Below are 18733 nucleotides of genomic sequence, written 5' to 3' on the forward strand. Positions count from 1 at the left end.
CCACCCTGAGAGTGGCCTCATCTTGGCACAAGATGACATGTCAGAATGGGAAAAGGAATCAAAATTAAAATCCACATTCCATATATTGACCACACTGGATAAAAGAATTTGCCTTTCAGATTCCTATTAACTTTCTCCCCTCTCATCGTAAATCTATGACCTCTAGTTTATTCCCAACAATGGTCTTCAGATTTCATGTTTGATGGTTAAATATGGGGCAGTTAAATGAGGACACTTGAAGTATGGCACCCTCAAGGTCAAGGCCGAAAACACGCAGGACAGCCAGGATTCAGATGAGACTGAAGCACAGGTGGAATGAGGCACCCTCTGGCTACCATCTTGTTGGTGAATGTATAATCACTTGAAAATAAGATTGATGATCTCAGGGCAAGGCTGCTGTCTCAGAGGCAGGTAAGGCAGATCTCAGTTGCTTGTTGCTTTGAGACTTGGTTAACAGCAAATACACCGGACACAGCTATTCAACCTGAAGGTTTTATGATTTTCAGAATGGATTGAACCTCCAATTCTGGTAGGGAAACAGGTGGTGGAGTATGCTTTTTAGTCAATTTTCGTCGGTGCACGGAAGTTGGAGTTATATCAACTTCTTGTTCCCTGAATTAGAACACCTAACAATTAAATGTAGACTGTTCTATTTGCTTCAAGAGTTCTTCTCCATGAACTTCACCATAGTTTACCACCAGCAGCCAATTATAAGCAAGCACTCGCAAAACTGTGTGATGCTGTCTATAAACAAGGAACAGCCCATCCTGATGCATTTCAAATTATAATTGGCAACTTTAACCAGATCAATTTGAAGAAAACTCCGCCCAGTCGTCACCAGCACATAACCTGTTGCACCAGAGGTCCCAACACACTTGACCACTGCTGCACTACAATAAGGAATGTCTATCATTCCTTCCCGAATGAAATTTGGACTTCCGCTACCTCCATACAAACAGAGCCCAAAAAGCAAGGCTTCAGAGATCAAGACAACCAAGAGGTATATATGGGAGGCTGAGGAATGGTTCCAGGACTGCCTTGAGTCAGTGGACTGGGCCGTGTTCAAGAACTCATCAGAGGACTTGAGCGACTACATCAAGGTCATTACAGACTTTATTAAAACAGCTGTGGATGAGTGTGTCGAAATCACTCAGGATTTCCCCAATCAGAAGACCTGGATCAACAATGAAATCCGAAATCTGCTGAGAGTCATTCAAGTCTGGAGGTCAGGAATGCTACAACAGGTGCAAGTATGATCTCCGGAAAGCCATCTCACAGGTGAAGTGGAGATTCCAGACTAGACTGGAACCAACAAGGGTTGCTCGACAGCTGTGGCAGGGTTTGAATTCCATAACCTCCTACAAAGCTAAAGCGATCGATATAGGAAACAGCAGAGCTTTGCTTCCTGATGAGCTCAATGCCTTCTATGCTCACTGTGATCAGATCAGGGAGGGAACATCCTGCACCTCCATATCTCCCAATGATCCTTTGGTCTCAATATCTGACGATGACATGGGGGCTTTCTTCATGAGACTGAATCCAAAGAAACCATCTGGAGTACCCAGCTGAGTACTGAAGACCTTTGCCAACCAAATGGCTATGTATTCACAGACATCTTCATCCTCTTGCTCCAGCTGTGTGGGGTACCCACCTGCTTCAAGCAGGCTTCAATCGTACCGGTGCCCAAGAAGAGCATGGTAACCTGTATGAATGACTATCACCCAGTGGCATTTACATCCACAGTGATGAAGTGTTTTAAGAAGCTGGTGTTGAAGCACATCAGCTCCTCTCTGAATGGTGACTTAGATCTGTTCCAATTCACCTACTGAAGCAACAGGTCTACAGCAGATGATATCTTTTTGGCTCTTCACACAAACCTGGAACATCTGGATAGCAAAGATGCACACATCAGGGTGCTCTTTATCAACTACAGCCCAGCATCCAACACCATTATCCCCTCTAAGCTAATCAGTAACCTCCAAGACCTGGGCCGCAATACCCTCCTGTGCAATTGGACCCTGGATTTCCTCAACCCCAGTCAGTTTGGATTGGCAAAAACATCTCCAAGGAACTGATTGTAGACTTCAGGAGAGGGAAACCAGGGGTCCATGAGCCAGGAATTATCTGAGTATCAGAGGTAGAGAGGGTCGATAACTTTAAATTCTTGGATGTCACCATCTCAGTGGACCTGTTCTGGAAGCATCATATAAGTATTATTGTGAAGAAAGCATGACAGTGCCTCTGCTTCGACAGGAGTCAGTGGAGGTTCTGCATGTCATCAAAGACCTTGGAAAATTTCTCCAGATGTGTGATGGAAAGTGTGCTGACTGGCTGCATTATAGCCTGGTATGGGAACACCAATGCCTTTGATTATAAAGTTCTACAAAAGGCAGTGGATTCGGTCTAGTACATCACAGGTAAAACCCTCCCAATCATTGAGCACACCATCATGAAAAGTTGCCATAGAAAAGCAGCACCCATCAACAATCCTCACCACCCAGGCCGTGCTCTTTTCTCACTGCTGCCATCAGGTAGAAGGTGCAAGTGCATCAGGACTCACACCACTCCGTTCAAGAATAGTTACTACTCCTCAACCATCAGGCTCTTGAACAAAAGGGGACTGTTGCACTCATTTAAGAAATCAGCTATATTGTTAATTCATGTTCATTACTTATTGCTAATTATTTATATCTGCATGTGCACAATTTGTTTCTAGTTAACATTTCCTAATGTTTACAGTTTACACTTACTGTTCTATAGATTTGCTCAGTATGTCTGCAGAAAATGATTCTCAGTGTTGTACATGGTGACATGTATGCACTTTGATAATAAATTTTACTTTTAACTTTGAAGGGGAAAATAACATGTACCTTTACCCTATACATGCCCCCCATAATTTTATACACTTCTACAAGGTCTCTACTTTTTCTCTTATGCTCCAATGATAAAAGCCTCAACCTGTTCAACTTTCTGGAAAAAAATGTGGCCAAACTATTTGTTCGGATGAATTTGTTCAAGCAGAATTTGGACCAGGAAGAAAATAGGAGAAAAGTCAATTCAGAGAAAAGCACAGTCTTAAAGACGAAATGGCAGCTTAACTAATGAGAAAGGGAACATTTCCACTTCTGACAGAAGGAACAAAATTAGGTTCACCAGATCGATTCTGAGACAGAACTTTTGAATTCTCTGTCCAAGGATATTGTAGAGGCTCAGTTGCTGAGCGTATTTAAGACAGACGTTTGTAGATTTTTGAATATTAAAGAAATCAAGTGATACAGGAATTGTGCAGGACAGTGCTGATAAAAGATTAGCCATATCCTATTGAACAGCTGAACAGGCACAAGTTGCCAAATGGTGTAATTCTGTTTATATTTCTTATACTCCTAGATTCTTGATGGTGGTAATCTGGATAATAAAGAAAATAAGTTATCACATTGATATAGTTGCTTTCACTTTATCAAACTGCACACTTGGAGGGCGGACCAAATTCAAGCTGAATGGCGACTCCTTTGCTTACATCTTCGGAAACAGCAGAATTTCTATCTTTGTTATCTCTTTTTTTCCTTTTCAAGGTTCTTTTGAAGACCCTGACCTGGAGTTACACTCTGAATTTGGTTCCTTGCAGGAATGGGACCCTCTCTCAGGGCTTCACAAGGGGCCATTTTTTGATATCCCAAGGACGCGGCCTGGAAGACTAGCACACCTTCAGGGTGCCAGGTTGTCATGGTTCTGGAGACAAGCTGATTCAAGGTCAGTATCCCTGTCTGAGGCATCGCAGGAAAATATGGAACATCGGGAGCAGCAGATTAGCTGCCGCGGGCTGTGTGCCCAGAGACCTGAGCCCGGGGGCTGACTCTCTGGGCACAGAGCTCAGAAAAAGCAACGCAACAGACTCTTAACATCATGAATCAGCAACTTCATTGTTATGTCTCCCCTCTCGCTGTGAAACGGAGATATCTCTTCTTCCCTCATTAGGGAGAGAGAGGGCCTGTACTATGTTGAATTACCAGGTGTTCGAGTAGATCTTTGGATACAGCAAGTCTGTGTCTTTATTGATTATGTGCTGCATGCTTGAGTGTTTGGTGGGGGTGTGCTGATGATTTTTTGCTGGTGGGGGCGTGATCATTGCCTTGCTGCTATTTGTGCATGGGAGGGGTGGCTGAGGGGCTTTGGAGTTCTAACATTTAACTGTCATTCATTCTTTGGGGCACTCCTCTGTTTCATGGATGTTCGCGAAGAAAAATAATTTCAGTATGTATATTGTACACATTTTTCTGACATTAATTGTACCTATTGAACCTAAAACACTTCACAAACAATTGAATATGTTCCTTTAAAATTGTAACCATTGTTGACTTGGCAGCAAATACAGTACTTATTGGGGTAGAAATTCAGGGTCAGTCAGCTATGTTAAAGGCAATAATGCAGTAACAGCTATACTTTATGCTGTGTTCCCGAATTACAGTTCCATTGGAGCCAAAGGAACTTAACTGCAATATTATCAAATCCTGAAAGCAGGATACAGTGTACAGCTGTTAATATTTTATGCATTTAGTGCAAGCAATTAAGTTCATATTTTATCCTAATATTTGCTGTAAAATTGTCCCGCTGTATACAAATAGTTTAAGAGAACAGCTTCGAAGATAAAACTGCAGCTAAATAATACAGAATATATTAGAAGACATAAGCACAAAAGATTCTGCAGATACTGGAAATCCAGAGGAATGAACACAAATTGCTTGAGAAACTCAACAAGTCAGGCAGTACCTATGGCGGGGAATGAACAGTCAACGATCTGGGCCGAGACCCTTCATCAGGACTGGAAAGAAAGGGTAAAGAAGCCAGAATAAGGTGGCGGGTTGAGGGGAAAGTGGTAAGTGATAGGTGAAACCAAGTGAGGGGGGATGAAATCAGAAGCTGGGAAATTACAGGTGGAAACGATTAAGGGCTGAAGAAGGAATCTATTAGAGGAGAGTGGCCTGTGGGAGAAAGTGAAGGAAGGGCACTAAAGCAAATTGATGAGCAGGTGAGAAGAAGATAAGGGGAAAGAGGGGAGCTAGAAAGAGGAGTGAAAAAAAGAGAGAAGGATGAGGGGGAGAAATTACCAGAAGTTAGAGAAATCAATGTACGTGCCACCAGGTTGGTGGCTAGCTCAAAAGAATGAGGTTTTGCTCCTCCATATGGCCTCATCACGGCAGTAGTGGAAGCCATGGACCAAAACATCAGAATAGCAACAGGAAACAGAATTTAAACAGATACCCATTGGGTGTGCCTGATGGAATGAAGATGCCCAACCTCAGCAATGTAGAGGAAGCTGCACTTTGAGCACCAGACACAGAACAATTTACAAATCATAAGGGAATAGACAATAGACAATAGGTTCAGAAGTAGACCATTCGGCCCCTCGAGTCTGCACCACCATTCTGAGATCATGGCTGATCATTCACTATCAATACCCAGTCCCTGCCTTGTCCCCATATCCCTTGATTCCCCTATCCATCAGATATCTATCTAGCTCCTTCTTGAAAGCATCCAGAGAATTGGCCTCCACCATCTTCCAAGGCAGTGCATTCCACACCTCCACAACTCTCTGGGAGAAGAAGTTCTTCCTCAACTCTGTTTTAAATAACTGACCTCTTATTCTCAATCCATGCCCTCTGGTACTGGACTCTCCCAACATCTGGAACATATTTCCTGCCTCAATCCTATCAAATCCTTTAATTATCTTAAAAGTTTCAATCAGATCCTCTCTCAATCTCCTCAATACCAGTGTGTACAAGCCCAATCTCTCCAATCTCTCTGCATAAGACAGCCCTGCCATACCAGGAATCAACCTAGTGAATCTACGCTGCACTTCCTCAATCGCCAGAATGTCCTTCCTCAAACCTGGAGACCAAAACTGTACACAATATTCCAGGTGTGGTCTCATCAGGGCCCTGTACAAATGCAAAAGGACATCCTTGCTCTTGTACTCAATTCCCCTTGTAATAAAGGCCAACATTCCATTTGCCCTCTTCACTGCCTGTTGCACTTGCTCATTCACCTTCATTGACTGATGAACTAGGACTCCTAGGTCTCTTTGCATTTCTCCCTTACCTAACTCTACACCGTTCAGACAATACTCTGCCCTCTTGTTCCTGCTTCCAAAGTGGATAACTTCACACTTATTCCCATTGAATGACATCTGCCAAGTATTTGCCCACTCACCCAGCCTATCCAAGTCTCCCTGTATTCTCCTAACGTCCTCTTCGCATGTCACACTGCTACCCAATTTAGTATCATCAGCAAACTTGCTGATATGGTTTTCAATGCCCTCATCTAAATCGTTGACATAAATCGTAAAGAGCTGTGGTCCCAATACAGAGCCCTGTGGTGAACTGATAAATATATATGACAAAATATTCACATGAACCTAACAGCATAGGACTGCATGACAATGTAACGACAAAGTATGGCACAGATCAGTAAGAAGACCATTGCCCAGGTGGCCGATCCAGAGCCAGTCGTGCTGCTGATCACACACTCAGTGCAATGGATAATAAGGATAAAGAGCAGGAATGTGGGTATTGCTGCAGTTGGCAGCATTCAGAGTCAGGCAAACTGAAGTCAGGGAAGAATCCCATTTAATTAGACAACTCAAGACCATGCATGTGGCCTAGACTGCCTGAGGAATGTTCATCCACATACAACAGCTAAACTGAGTATTGGTATTGCTGCTGGTTTATTATAGAAGTTCAGCGAAAAGTTCGTGCATAATTAAGTATATCGGAATAGTCAAGGGAATACAGAATGTAGGGCTGGAATTAAACAGAAAGTACAGTGCAGCTAAACAAATACAGCACACAGGCCAGAACGAAGATCAGAAGATCAAGAGTTCATCTTCGGCATATGTTGAAGAGTCTGATAAGAGCTGGGAGTAGAGTAGTTCAAGTGATTTACTTTGTAGCATTTGACAGCATTTGTGGAAAGTATAACATACAATTTCAGTAAGTGATTTAGTTAAAGGAGACAATTTTATTGTGGAGCAGGAAGTCAGAGAAAGAAGAGCTTGCAAAAACCCAGTCCACAGTTCACAAGACTTCAGAAGCATCGGTGAGTTAATTGTAGTTAAGTGGGTTTGTTGATACTGCTCAAGGGATGAATGGCATAACTGAAAATTTCCTGATTATATTATAAAAGGGAACCAGAGGATCTCGAAAAAAGATCAGCAAAGAATACCTCAGGATAGTGACTCATTCGTGAATAAATATGCAAAGCAGTGCACCTTCAGCACTGATCAGGCTGGTTTATGTACTTAGGTTCTGCTGTGGAACTTCAATTCGGTAGAGAGTGGTACCACTTAGTCATATTGATAATGAATGTAATTACCTTCACATAAAAAGATATAAAGTGGAGTACTTTAATGTTTTCTGCAATAAAAAGAAAATCCCAGAGGTTACAGATCGACTTTCCTGCCACAAAAAAGACTTTGCCTCTTCAGGTCAAATCTTCCAGACAAAAGTGGAGAAGAAATCTTCAATCTATAACAACACACGTAAGATGCTTGAAGAACTCAGCAAGCCAGGCAGCATCGACGGAAAAGAGTAAACGGTCCATGTTTTCATCATGACTGGAAAGGAAGGGGAGAAGTCAGAAAAAGATGATAAGGGGAGGAGAGGAAGAAGTACAAGCTGGCAGGTGATAGGTAAACCAGGAGAGGGAGATGGATGAAGTAAATAGCTGGGAAGTTGATTGGTGAAAGAGATAAAGGGCTGGAGAAGGGGGAATCTGATAGGACAGAAAAGAAGACTATGGAAGAAAGGGAAAAGGGAGAGGCACCAGAGAAAGGTGATGGACAAGTAGGGAGTTAAGCTGAGAGAGGGAAACAGGAATGGGGAATGGGGGGGGGGGGGGGGTGGGGAGGAGAGGAAGCAAATACCGGAAGTTCTAGAAATCGATGTTCAGTCCGTCAATTTGGAGGCTACCGAAATGGAATATAAAGTGTTGCTCCTTCTACCTGAATGTGGCCTCATCGTAGCAGTAGGGGAGGCAATGGACTGACATGTTGGAATGGGAATGAGCAGTAGAATTGAAATGGGTGGCCACCAGGATCTGCATTAACATCACCAACACTGGTTCCAATGATGGCAAGTGGATTCAGAACCGTCAATACCGCTTCCAACGACCCCGGACACCTTTGAACTGTTAATTGTGCAATCTCTAACTCTGGCTCTAGCCTGGACCTTGCCCGACACCACCTCCAGGCCAAGATGTCATGCGCTGCTCCTGGAACCCCAGTCTCCCATTCCCCCATAATCACTCTGCAAACTCATGTGTCTCAGGCCCCAATGTTAGCTCTTTTATCCAAGGAGCCTCCATCTTCTTCCCACCCCCACCTTCCCTGAATAGCTTAGCCCCCTTCTCTCCTCAGGTATGACCAACTCTGTGATCCCAGCCATCACACACGTCAGGTCTTCAAAATTCTCATGGGCCTTCCCCTCTCTGAGGCAGAACGTTCCGTTATCAATAAGGGCCTCATGTTTGTCCCCCTGCATCTGCACCTCAGTAAGTTCCACGCTCGCCATGATGCCAAGTTCTTCTTCCAATGCCTCCATGCCTACTTCTTTGGCAAGGACTCTCCAGCCTGCACCAATGACCCTTCTCCTGGCTTTGACCCTTTCTCGATCTCTCTGTGTTCATCTCTGTAGACAGTGTATCTACTGATATCTTTTATAAACCCACCGACTCTCACAGCTATCTAGATTATACTTCTTCCCACCCTGTCACTTGCAAAAATGCCATTCCCTTCTCTCAGTTCCTCCATCTCCACCACATCTGTTCTCAGGATGAGGCTTTTCATTCCAGAACAATTGAGATGTCCTCCTTCTTCAAAGAAAGAGGTTTCTCTTCCTCTACCATCAATGCTGTCCTCACCCACATCTTTTCCATTTCAGACACATCTGACCTTACCCCATCCTTCTGATGCCACACCAGGCATAGCATTCGCCTTGGTCTCACCTACCATCCCACCAGTCCAGCACATAATTCTCAGTAACCCACCATCTCCACTAGTATCCCACCACCAGAGCACATCTTTTCTTACCTCCCATTTTCCAGGGATCGCCCTCTACATGACTCCCTTGTCCATCCATCCCTCCCTGCTGATCTCCCTCCTTGTAATCCTTAAAGGCACTCCTGCTCCTACACCTCCTCCCTCACTACCATTCAGGGTCTTAAACAGTCCTTCCAAGCGAGGCAACATGCCACCTGTGAGTCTGTTGGGGTCACTTACTGTATCTGGTGCTCCCAGTGTGGCCTCCTGTTTATTGGTGAGACTCAGCATAGATTGGGAGACCACTTTGCTGAGCACCTACACTCTGTCGACCAGAAAAAGCAGGATCTCCCAATAGCTGTCCATTTCAATTCTACTTCTCATCCCGACATGTTAGTCCATGGCTGTGATGAGGTCACACGTCATTAGAAGAGCAACACCTTATATTCCATCTGGGTAGCCACCAACCTGATGGCATGAACATTGATTCCTAGAACTGCTGGTAATTGTCCCCTACCCTACCTTCACCATTCCCCATTCCTGGTTTCCCTCTCTTATCTTATTTCCTTACCTGCCCATTACCTTCCTTTTGTGCCCCTCCCCCTTCCCTTTCTTCCATCGTCTTGTGTCCTCTCCTATCAGATTTCCCCTTCTCCAGCCCTTGATCACTTTCACCAATCAACTTCCCAGCTCTTTACTTCACCCCTCCCCCTGCCCTGGTTTCAGCCATCACCTGCCACCTTGTACTTCCTCCTCCCCTCCCCCCACCTTATTCTGACTTCTCCCCTTCCTTCCCATTCCTGAAACGCTGACTGCTTACTCTTTTCCATAGGTGCTGCTTGGCTAGCCGATTTCATCCAGCATTTTGTATGTGTTGATTTGGATCTCCAGCACCTGGAGATTTTCTCTTGTTTTCTTCCAATCTATAACAGCCTCATTTAATTTGAGTAACAGGTAAAGCCTAGATTAAAATATGCCTGAGAGACTTTAGCCCAAGTTATCCATCTCATTTCTGTGCCATCCCCAACATCAGGAGGAAGCCACAATCTTGACTTGATAGCAAAAAAAGAGAAAACAGTCCTTAGTAGTTATGGCAGCATCTATAATGAGAAGCACTATTGATATTTCAGGCAGGGACCCTTCGTCAGGACCCTTCTGTCCTGACGAAGGGTCTGGGCCCGAAACGTCGACAGTGCTTCTCCCTATAGATGCTGCCTGGCCTGCTGTGTTCCACCAGCATTTTGTGTGTGTTGTTTGAATTTCCAGCATCTGCAGATTTCCTCGTGTTTGCTTAGTAGTTATATCTTACATAAAAAAACATAAGCGCTGACTACAAGTCTGGGATAATATCTCAGAGTTCTGATGGCATTTACCATCTACACAATGTCACTGGAATTTTCAGATCCTCACAATCCTTAAGCAGCTTTTATTTCTTTACCTAGCATCTGTTTGCTTCCATGTAAATATCTCGCACTAAAATAAATTATTTTCACTAAAATAAACACATTAAATATTTTTTCCTGAGGTGGTCACTTAACAATTGCACCCATTTATACATGCAAAATAAAAGCATTCTTATTTACATCTGTAATTAAGAACAGGCCATAGGCAGGCTCCCATCTAAGTCAGGTACCTTCTGATGATTGGTCACAACTTGAAACACTGATTGCTTTCTCTTTCATTCTCCACAAAAGCTGCCTGACTGGTTTCATACTTGCAATATTTCTGTTTTATTTCAGATTTTTAGCATTTGTGATACATTACTTTTCAATGTATTTTTCTCACTGGGCTTACCAATAGAAATAAGAGTATAAGCATAAAATTACAATATTTGAAATAAAACTATAGAAGGATTAGTACATGGACATAGAAGGATTAATTCATGTTCTCTTGATGAGCTGTGCATGTGTGCCCTTTTAAAGTTGATATGTGAACCTCTTCTGATTCAAACAGAAGTTAATGTGGAAGACACCTCTTGTTTCTTGGCCTACTTACGAAGGGCTTGTCACACCAGTAAAAACGAAGAATGACTGAGTCTTTATGTGACATTAACTGTCTGTTTTCTGAAAAAATCTGCTTGGAACTCCACGAAGAATATCATTATTTATGGCAAGGTGCACATTGCCATTTTTACTTGGGTATGTTTTATACATCAGTGAGATTACATCTTTAAGGATATCCTCTCCAATCATCATTCTCAGCAAAGAAAAAATATATCAGTTTGATTGTTAACACACACTAGTCCTGTTGAAGGGTCTTGGCATGAAATGTCTACTCTTTATTCCTTTCCACAAATACTACCTGACCTGCTGAGTGCCTCCAGCAGTTTGTGTGTGCTACTCTGGATTTCCAGCATCTGCAGAATCCCTTGTCTTTTTGAGCTTGATTGTGAAGCTGAGATAAAACCTTAGCCATGTCACTTAACAGAGAGGAGGACTGCGAATGTACAGCATCTTGTACAGTATTTGGTATTTCCTAATAGTCTTCATAAATAATGGAGTGTGGTCACTGTGGAACATGACTACTTGCAGTAAGCTCTCACAGATTATTCTGTGATAATGATCTGTCCATGTGGTGTATAAAAAGACATTGAATATGTTGGCCAAGTGAGTAGTTCCAACTGCCTTGCTCTTCTTTACAGCAGAGCAAAGGCATCTTTTAAGTCCCACTGAGAAATCAGAAGGGCTCTTTGTTTAATATTGTATTTTGTGCACTGTGGTATTTACTGTTATTCGAGTTCTAAAATCTGGGGATAAGACTTTTCAGTGAGAATGGAACCCAAGGTTGATTGGGTCAGCAGCAAGTATACCAGTTCCCGAGCCACAGGGCAGTGGCAAAATACCTCTCTATTCAAAACCAAAGTGCATTGTGGGCTGTTGTTGACAAGCAAGTCAACTAAGCAATAGGGAATGCACGCTATGAGCATCGTCTTCTTCATGACATAGCATTGGGCATTGCAGAATTCAGCATTCAATTCCGGCACCATTCCTCCTTATGGAGCACTTGGGTTTTCCCTATGTGCTCTGCTTTCCTCCCACAGTCTAAAGAAGAACTGGATAGGTTAATCTGTCGTTGTAAATTGTCCTGTGATTAGGTTAAGGTAAGTCAGGGTTGTGGGGTTGCTGGGGTGGTGTGGCTTGAATGGCAGAATTGCTTACTCTGTGCTGTATTGCTAAATAAAATAAAATATGCCATCACATTATATTTATTTCAATTTTATGCTCATTCCTTCCTATTTCTCAGACCTTCCGATCTACTTAAGTTGGCTATACTCCTTTCATTTATATCCCATTATCTTTGTCGTAGACATTCACTAATAGCCTACTTCAAGTTCCTAACATTATGTTTATTCTCTTCTTTGCTAGAACATCAGAAGCCAAACTGAATATTCCTTGCAACTTGATCAATGAACTTAATTTTAATAATGTTTCCTTGGAGACGCAGCACAACAAAGAGAATTAAATCTAAATGCATTTCACTCTGTCCTCTACTTATAATTGAAAACCAATAAAATCTATTTGCAAAGAGAAAACAGAAATAACTTCCCAGGTGGACTAGCCTTCATTGGAATGCTGAAGGGTCATTGGGAGAAATGCTAACTCTGTTGTTTTCTCTCCTCAGTTGCAGTCTGACCTGCAGAATGTTGCTTATTTAATTTGGAAACAACAAATAGGGCTGAACTTCAATGAGCTGAAAAATGAATGATGGAACTTAATACAACCAAGTATGAGGTGTTGTTTTTGGGAGGACTGCCCGGGGTCAGATTTACACAGTGAACAGTAGGGCACTAAGGAGTGCGGTAGAACACTAGAATCTGAAAATACCAATGCATAATTCCTTTAATGTGGTGTGACAGGTAGATAGGGTCAAACAGCTTTCACACATTGGCTTTCATAAATCAGATTTTAGAGTAAAGGATACAGGATGTTATGTTGAAGTTGTATAAAACAGTGAGGCTAAATTTGGAGTATTGTGTGCAGTTCTGGTCTCCTACATACAGGAAAAATATCAATAAGATTGGAAAAGTATAGAGGAAATCTACAAGCACGTTGATGGGACTTGAGGACCGAGATCCCAAGGAAAGATTGAATAGGTTAGGTCCTTATTGCCTGGAGCATAGGAGAATGAAAAGAGATTTGCTAGAGATAACCAAAAATTATGAAAGGTATAGATAGGGAAAATGCAAGCAGGCTTTTTTCCACTGAGGTTGGGTGACACTAGAACTGGGTTAAGTGTGAAAGCTATTTAAAGGAAACCCGAGGCGATACTTCTTCACTCAGAGGGTGATATAGTTGTAGATTGAGCTGCCAGTGGAAGTGGGGGATGCTGGTTTGATTGCAACATTTAGGAGAAGTTGTGGATGGGAGAGCTATGGTCCAGGTGTGGGTCACTGGGACTAGACAGGACAAGGGTTTAGCATGGACTAGATGAGCCCAGGGGCTTGTTTCTGTGTTGTAATCTTCTATGATTCCATGGCTCTAACATTGTTGTATTTTGTGAATGGGAAATGATCCATCTTTGAAAACTTCATACTCTAAGTTATAACACAGAAGTGACACTCTGCAATGTCTTGGAGCTGCCATCTTCCCACGCTTGTAATTTGCCTACCCTCTAGGTCCAGACCAATGCAGTGCAGATCTTCCAAACATCTTGGTTGTCAAAGGCAACTCTGATCTCATGGGTGAAGACCTGCAAAGTACCTTTGGATGATTCTGACAGCTGGCGAGGCCAAAGAACCAGGCTGAGCAGCCTGTCACAGCTGTCAAACAGCTTAAATATTTGTAAATGCCTCTGCTACTCTTAATAGTTCTTCCATGTATTAAGAATTAGATTAAAATAATGTAATTATACTTACATTAACTTAATAACTAATTTAAAAAATCTTACTTTTCTCTCTTTCAAGCCATTAAGTATATTAATGAAAAGATTAACTAAGTCCACTGGACCCATTTCACTATTGTTAAAACAAAGTGTCTGTAAATATTTGAATGATAAATATGGTTTGATTTCACATTCACTTCTTCCAGAGTAATATCTTGCCCTTAAAGAAATTTCTATTCAATGGTAGCAAAGATAAAACTTACAAATCAAATCGGAGATTTTGCCGCTCTTCAAAAAAGTAATCTAGGATGAACTTCCGTACAAAGTCAGGGTTTAAGGTATTGTCGATCACTTCTGTTCTTCCAAACTGCAAAAAAAATTTGACAGCATTAGCTTCTCTGTACATGTCAGATGTGTTCCCAAAGCCACTGAAATAATCAACTGTGTAACATTTGGTGCACAGCTCCATCAACTCTGGGAACAGGCTCAAATTCAGTCTCAATTGTCTGCTGGCCATGTCATCGTACACTAAATGCTTTTTGGTTTCAATCCCATTCTTTCCTGGAAAGGTCTGTAAAGCTCAAAGGTTTCAACAATCTCAAACTGTGAGATGCTAGGATTTCTGGTGCGAGGAAATAAGTACGTGTCACAAAGGTTTAGTGGTCCATGCAGCTGAGACACATTGTGAGAGCAAAGGAAACTTCATTCTATATCTGGCTACACTCTGATTCACCTCTGAGTGACTTTGATTGATTTGTGGGCATGCTATATTGATGCTGTAATGTGTGGCAACACTCAAAGGCTGCCCCTTGGGTGTTAACACGAATGATACATCTCACTGTACGTTTTCATGTACATGAATAAATCTAGATCTGAATTTGAGTGTGTAACATGGAAAATGGGGTTCCATTCACAGGCTCCGATTTCACCCAATTTGATTTCTACAAAGATTTCAAACAAAATAAACACCCGTCTCCCAATCCCTTTACCTAATTATCTGGAAAACAACACAATTCAGAAAGAATTCACAATAAACTTAAGTTTTCCACAAGCAGTCATGGATTCTACCTCATTATAGAACAAAATTTGTTGCCATTAATAATTGTTTCTTCATCCACTGATCTTTAATCATATCTTGAGTATGTACTAAAAATGAAGTCAAAAAATCTTCTTCATAATTGTCTCCAATTTTCTTTAAATTGCAGCTCTTCTGTGACTCAGTTTAACCAGATATGCAAAATAACTATTTATAGAAAAGTTACTTTGTCAAAATTTGCATGTGTGACTGCCATTCCAATTTTAAGTTTTGTGACCTTTCCCTAGGTGCTTAAACTCCTATGGAAGTTTAAATATTAAAAAATCTATTCAGCTCAGAAAATGAAATGGTCTTCAAACTTTGAAAATTATTTTATTGACAATACCAGGATGTTTATTTAACATTTTAATATACATACTATAATATGGAGCATACTGATAGGATTTTGCTGCATTTTCCTTAGAACACCATGCTCACACAGCATCTGGTCTTTTTTTTTCAATTGTATACATCTCCTATGTGTTCAGATTCTTCAGCAGATAGTTCCTCACATTTTTAGTAAAAGTGTATTAGATGATTATCTGCTACTGATGTGGGTCCATTGAATGTTTGTATTGTATTATATAAAAAGTAAAAGGACCCATGATCGTTGTACTCTCCCCCCCACCCCCGTGCCTGTTATTTAAATACCCTGTTACTTACAGCCACAATTAATCATTGATTCTGATATGGTTATTATTCTAAGGATTTATTGAGTATGCTCACAGGAAAATATATTGCAGGGTTGTATATAGTGACTTATACTGTATGTACTTTGATAATAAATTGACTTTGAAATTTGATCCTTACTGCACTACAGTAGAAATAAGACACAAGAACTAAAATCAGGAGATAATGAATATACTTGATTGACATAGAAACAAGGCTATGGTGTCTATGCTTTTCGATGTTCTAAAGGATTTGATTTTCACTCATCTTAGCTTCCTTCTCTTCAGAGCCTGCAACTCTCCTTTTGTAGGGAGAACCCTCAAATCTTTCAGAGTGCAGTGGGAATTAGCAAGTCTGGCCACCTGAGGTATCTACGTATCCAACAGCCGGCAGCTAAAATATTCTTATAGAACAGGCAATTCTTAAATGCCTGGTTTTGTCCTCAGGACTTTTTAGAATACTAATGTGAAGTGGCGTATTTCAGTAGAGGGGTTTGTATTTGTTGTATCCAGTGCGGCCTCTTCTACGTCAGTGAGACCTGATGCAGATTGATGGACTGCTTCATAGAGCACCTTCACACCAACTACCATACTAGCTGGGATCTCTCAGTGGCCACCAATTTTAATTCCACCTCCCATTCCCAAGTCAACATGTCCATCTATGGCCTTCTCCACTGACAAGGCACAGATTAGAGAAACAGCACTTTATATTCTCCCTAAGTGGTCTCCAACCTAATTGATTTTTCTGAATGTAACAATTCCCCTCTGTCCCTTTCCTCTTTTTTTCTTCTGAATCCACTAGCGTCCCATCACTCTCCCTTTCCTCTCCCCACCTATCAATTTGCTCATATCCCACATGATGTCCGTACTGGTTTCCCTCCCCACTTCCTTCTGTTTATTCCACTGTCCTCTCCGATCAGATTCCATCTTCTTCAACTCTTTATTACTTCCGCCTGTCACCCTGCAGTTTCTCAAATTATTCCAAGTACAACCCCCCATCCCCCCCCCCCGACCATCCTACCAATCGACCCCTCCTTTTCACTGGGATCACCAGTTCTTGCTGCAGCCTTTCCCCACACCTTTTAATAGTGGCCATCTCCCCTCTTTCTTCCCAGTCCTGATGAAGCAACTGAAGCTGAGACACTGACTGCTGTTTCCCTCCGTAGGTACTGCCTAACCTGCTGAGCTCTCTGAGCTCCCTCGTGTGTTGCATTTGGCATTTCAAAGTTTGCTTTTAAACCAAAATGTGCTTCCTCTGTTAAGTATATGGAGCTATTCTCTCAAACCCAGAATACTGAAATAAAGTAAGAAACTAAATTGCCTTTGAACACTTGACTTGCTATTGAAAACCATGAAGTTCACATTTTCAAATTCTAACAACAAGCGGCCGACGCAGGTATTATTAGGAAGGGAGGAGGGGAAGGGATTAAAAAAACGGTATGAGTTCAAAGTTAAAACCACAAATTCTATTGTTTGCAGCATTAGCTTTCACTTTCCAACACAAAATAGTGTTATTTTGGTATAGCACACTGCTGGTGATAGTACAGCTAACCTAAAGCAGACTTCAAGTAGTTTTTAGTTAAGAATGTAATCATTTTATAAAAATATTTCTTGTGGAAAGAGTGAATGACCTTTCCATTTGCTCTGATGATTATTTTTAAATGTAATTAATTTAGATTTCCTTAAACAAAGGATTTGGTTGTTAGAAACTGTAATTAATTGGAACTTTTGCAAGTATTCGGTAAGGCTGAGCATTATTTATAAGTCAGTTTCTGGCTCTTCTAAGATCAGAGTCAGAATCAGGTTTAAGATGTCTTCTGGCTTAACAGTAGGTTAAAAGTAATGTCTTGTTGCCTTTGTAATATATTCCAAAACAATGACCTTGTCAAGTTATCCACAAATCAGAATGCTTTAATTCAATTTTAATTTAACTCGCTGACCTGGTTTCTGTAACTGTGTGATGAAGGTATATTGTCAGGGGATTTATAAATCTAAATGCCGTGTGTATCACTTTGGCTAATTGCCAATTTCAAATACTGCATAGTGGTTGAATAGATACACCTGAATGCTCGAAATTAGCCCTCTTCCATGAAATTCTACTTCTTGCTAGCAGATGCTTGACGGATTGAAAATTTCTATCAGTGCACCAACAAATCTACCACTGCACAGAACTGTAGCCCCAGAGAGCCGTATATAAAAACTTAAAACCTGAAAATGTACCCTGGAGTGAAAGTCCAAACAAAAGATTTGATATAACACCAGTTCACCCACTGTTCAAAATATACTGTATCCATGCACTTCAACAATTTTAATATGACATTGCAAAATTGGAAATACAGTTGAGTACAAACTTTTTCATAAACAAGAGAAAATCTGCAGAGGCTGGAAGTCCGAGCAACACACACAAAATGCTGGAGGAACTCAGCAGGCCAGGCAGCGTCTATGGAAAAGAGTACAGTTGATGTTTTGGGCTGAGAATCTTCGGCCTGAAACGTCAACTGTATTTTTCCATAGATGCTGCCTGGCCTGCTGAGTTCCTCCAGCATTTTGTGTGTGTCACATAAACTTTTTTATTAGAATTTTTGCAGACATGTTGAAATGATTTCATATACAAAATAAAAGCTCTATTATCCACAAACTGTTATTTGAGAGCCTAGTTAATATTTTTTTAAAGTGCTATTTTCCTGGACTTGTAATTTCTATTCTACTGTTCATCAACTTTTTAATAAAAGCAAACAAAAATATGGAATAAAATACTTTTGATGTGAATAGCCATTTCTTGGATGTAGGCATCTCTGATAAGCTTTGCACACGCTATCAATAATTACTTGCTTTGCAAAATTGGCATTGGGCATTTGATTTGAATTCCTACAGCTTTGTGCAACTAAACAACTCTAAATGGTGTGCTAATTTTTCTGAGCGAGCAGTTAAATATTAACCATGATTGTGACGGGCAGGTTCTTATTCTCGTTAATTTTTATCAGTTTATTATGCAGCTTTAAGCAGTAAATATATAATTAGCAAATTACTAAACTATCTTTGTAATTGGTGTTTTCATAATTGACCCAATTTGCAAATCAATTGCACGAAAAATGCTTAAATAATGGTATGGTTCTAATTTTAATAAGCAACAAACTA

At 41.2% G+C, this 18733-nt stretch overlaps 1 protein-coding gene across 2 annotated transcripts in view; it reads right to left on the minus strand.

The window, feature by feature from the left end:
- Nucleotides 1-18733, minus strand: part of LOC132381139 (copine-8-like) — a 660843-nt gene that overhangs the window by 483014 nt on the left and 159096 nt on the right. For both annotated transcript variants that reach the window (XM_059950410.1, XM_059950409.1), the window contains one exon: nucleotides 14116-14219. In XM_059950410.1, coding sequence (XP_059806393.1) covers nucleotides 14116-14219 — 104 coding nt within the window. The remainder of the gene's footprint in view (nucleotides 1-14115; nucleotides 14220-18733) is intronic.

Source organism: Hypanus sabinus, chromosome 25 (assembly GCF_030144855.1).
Source record: "Hypanus sabinus isolate sHypSab1 chromosome 25, sHypSab1.hap1, whole genome shotgun sequence".
NCBI lineage: Eukaryota > Metazoa > Chordata > Chondrichthyes > Myliobatiformes > Dasyatidae > Hypanus > Hypanus sabinus.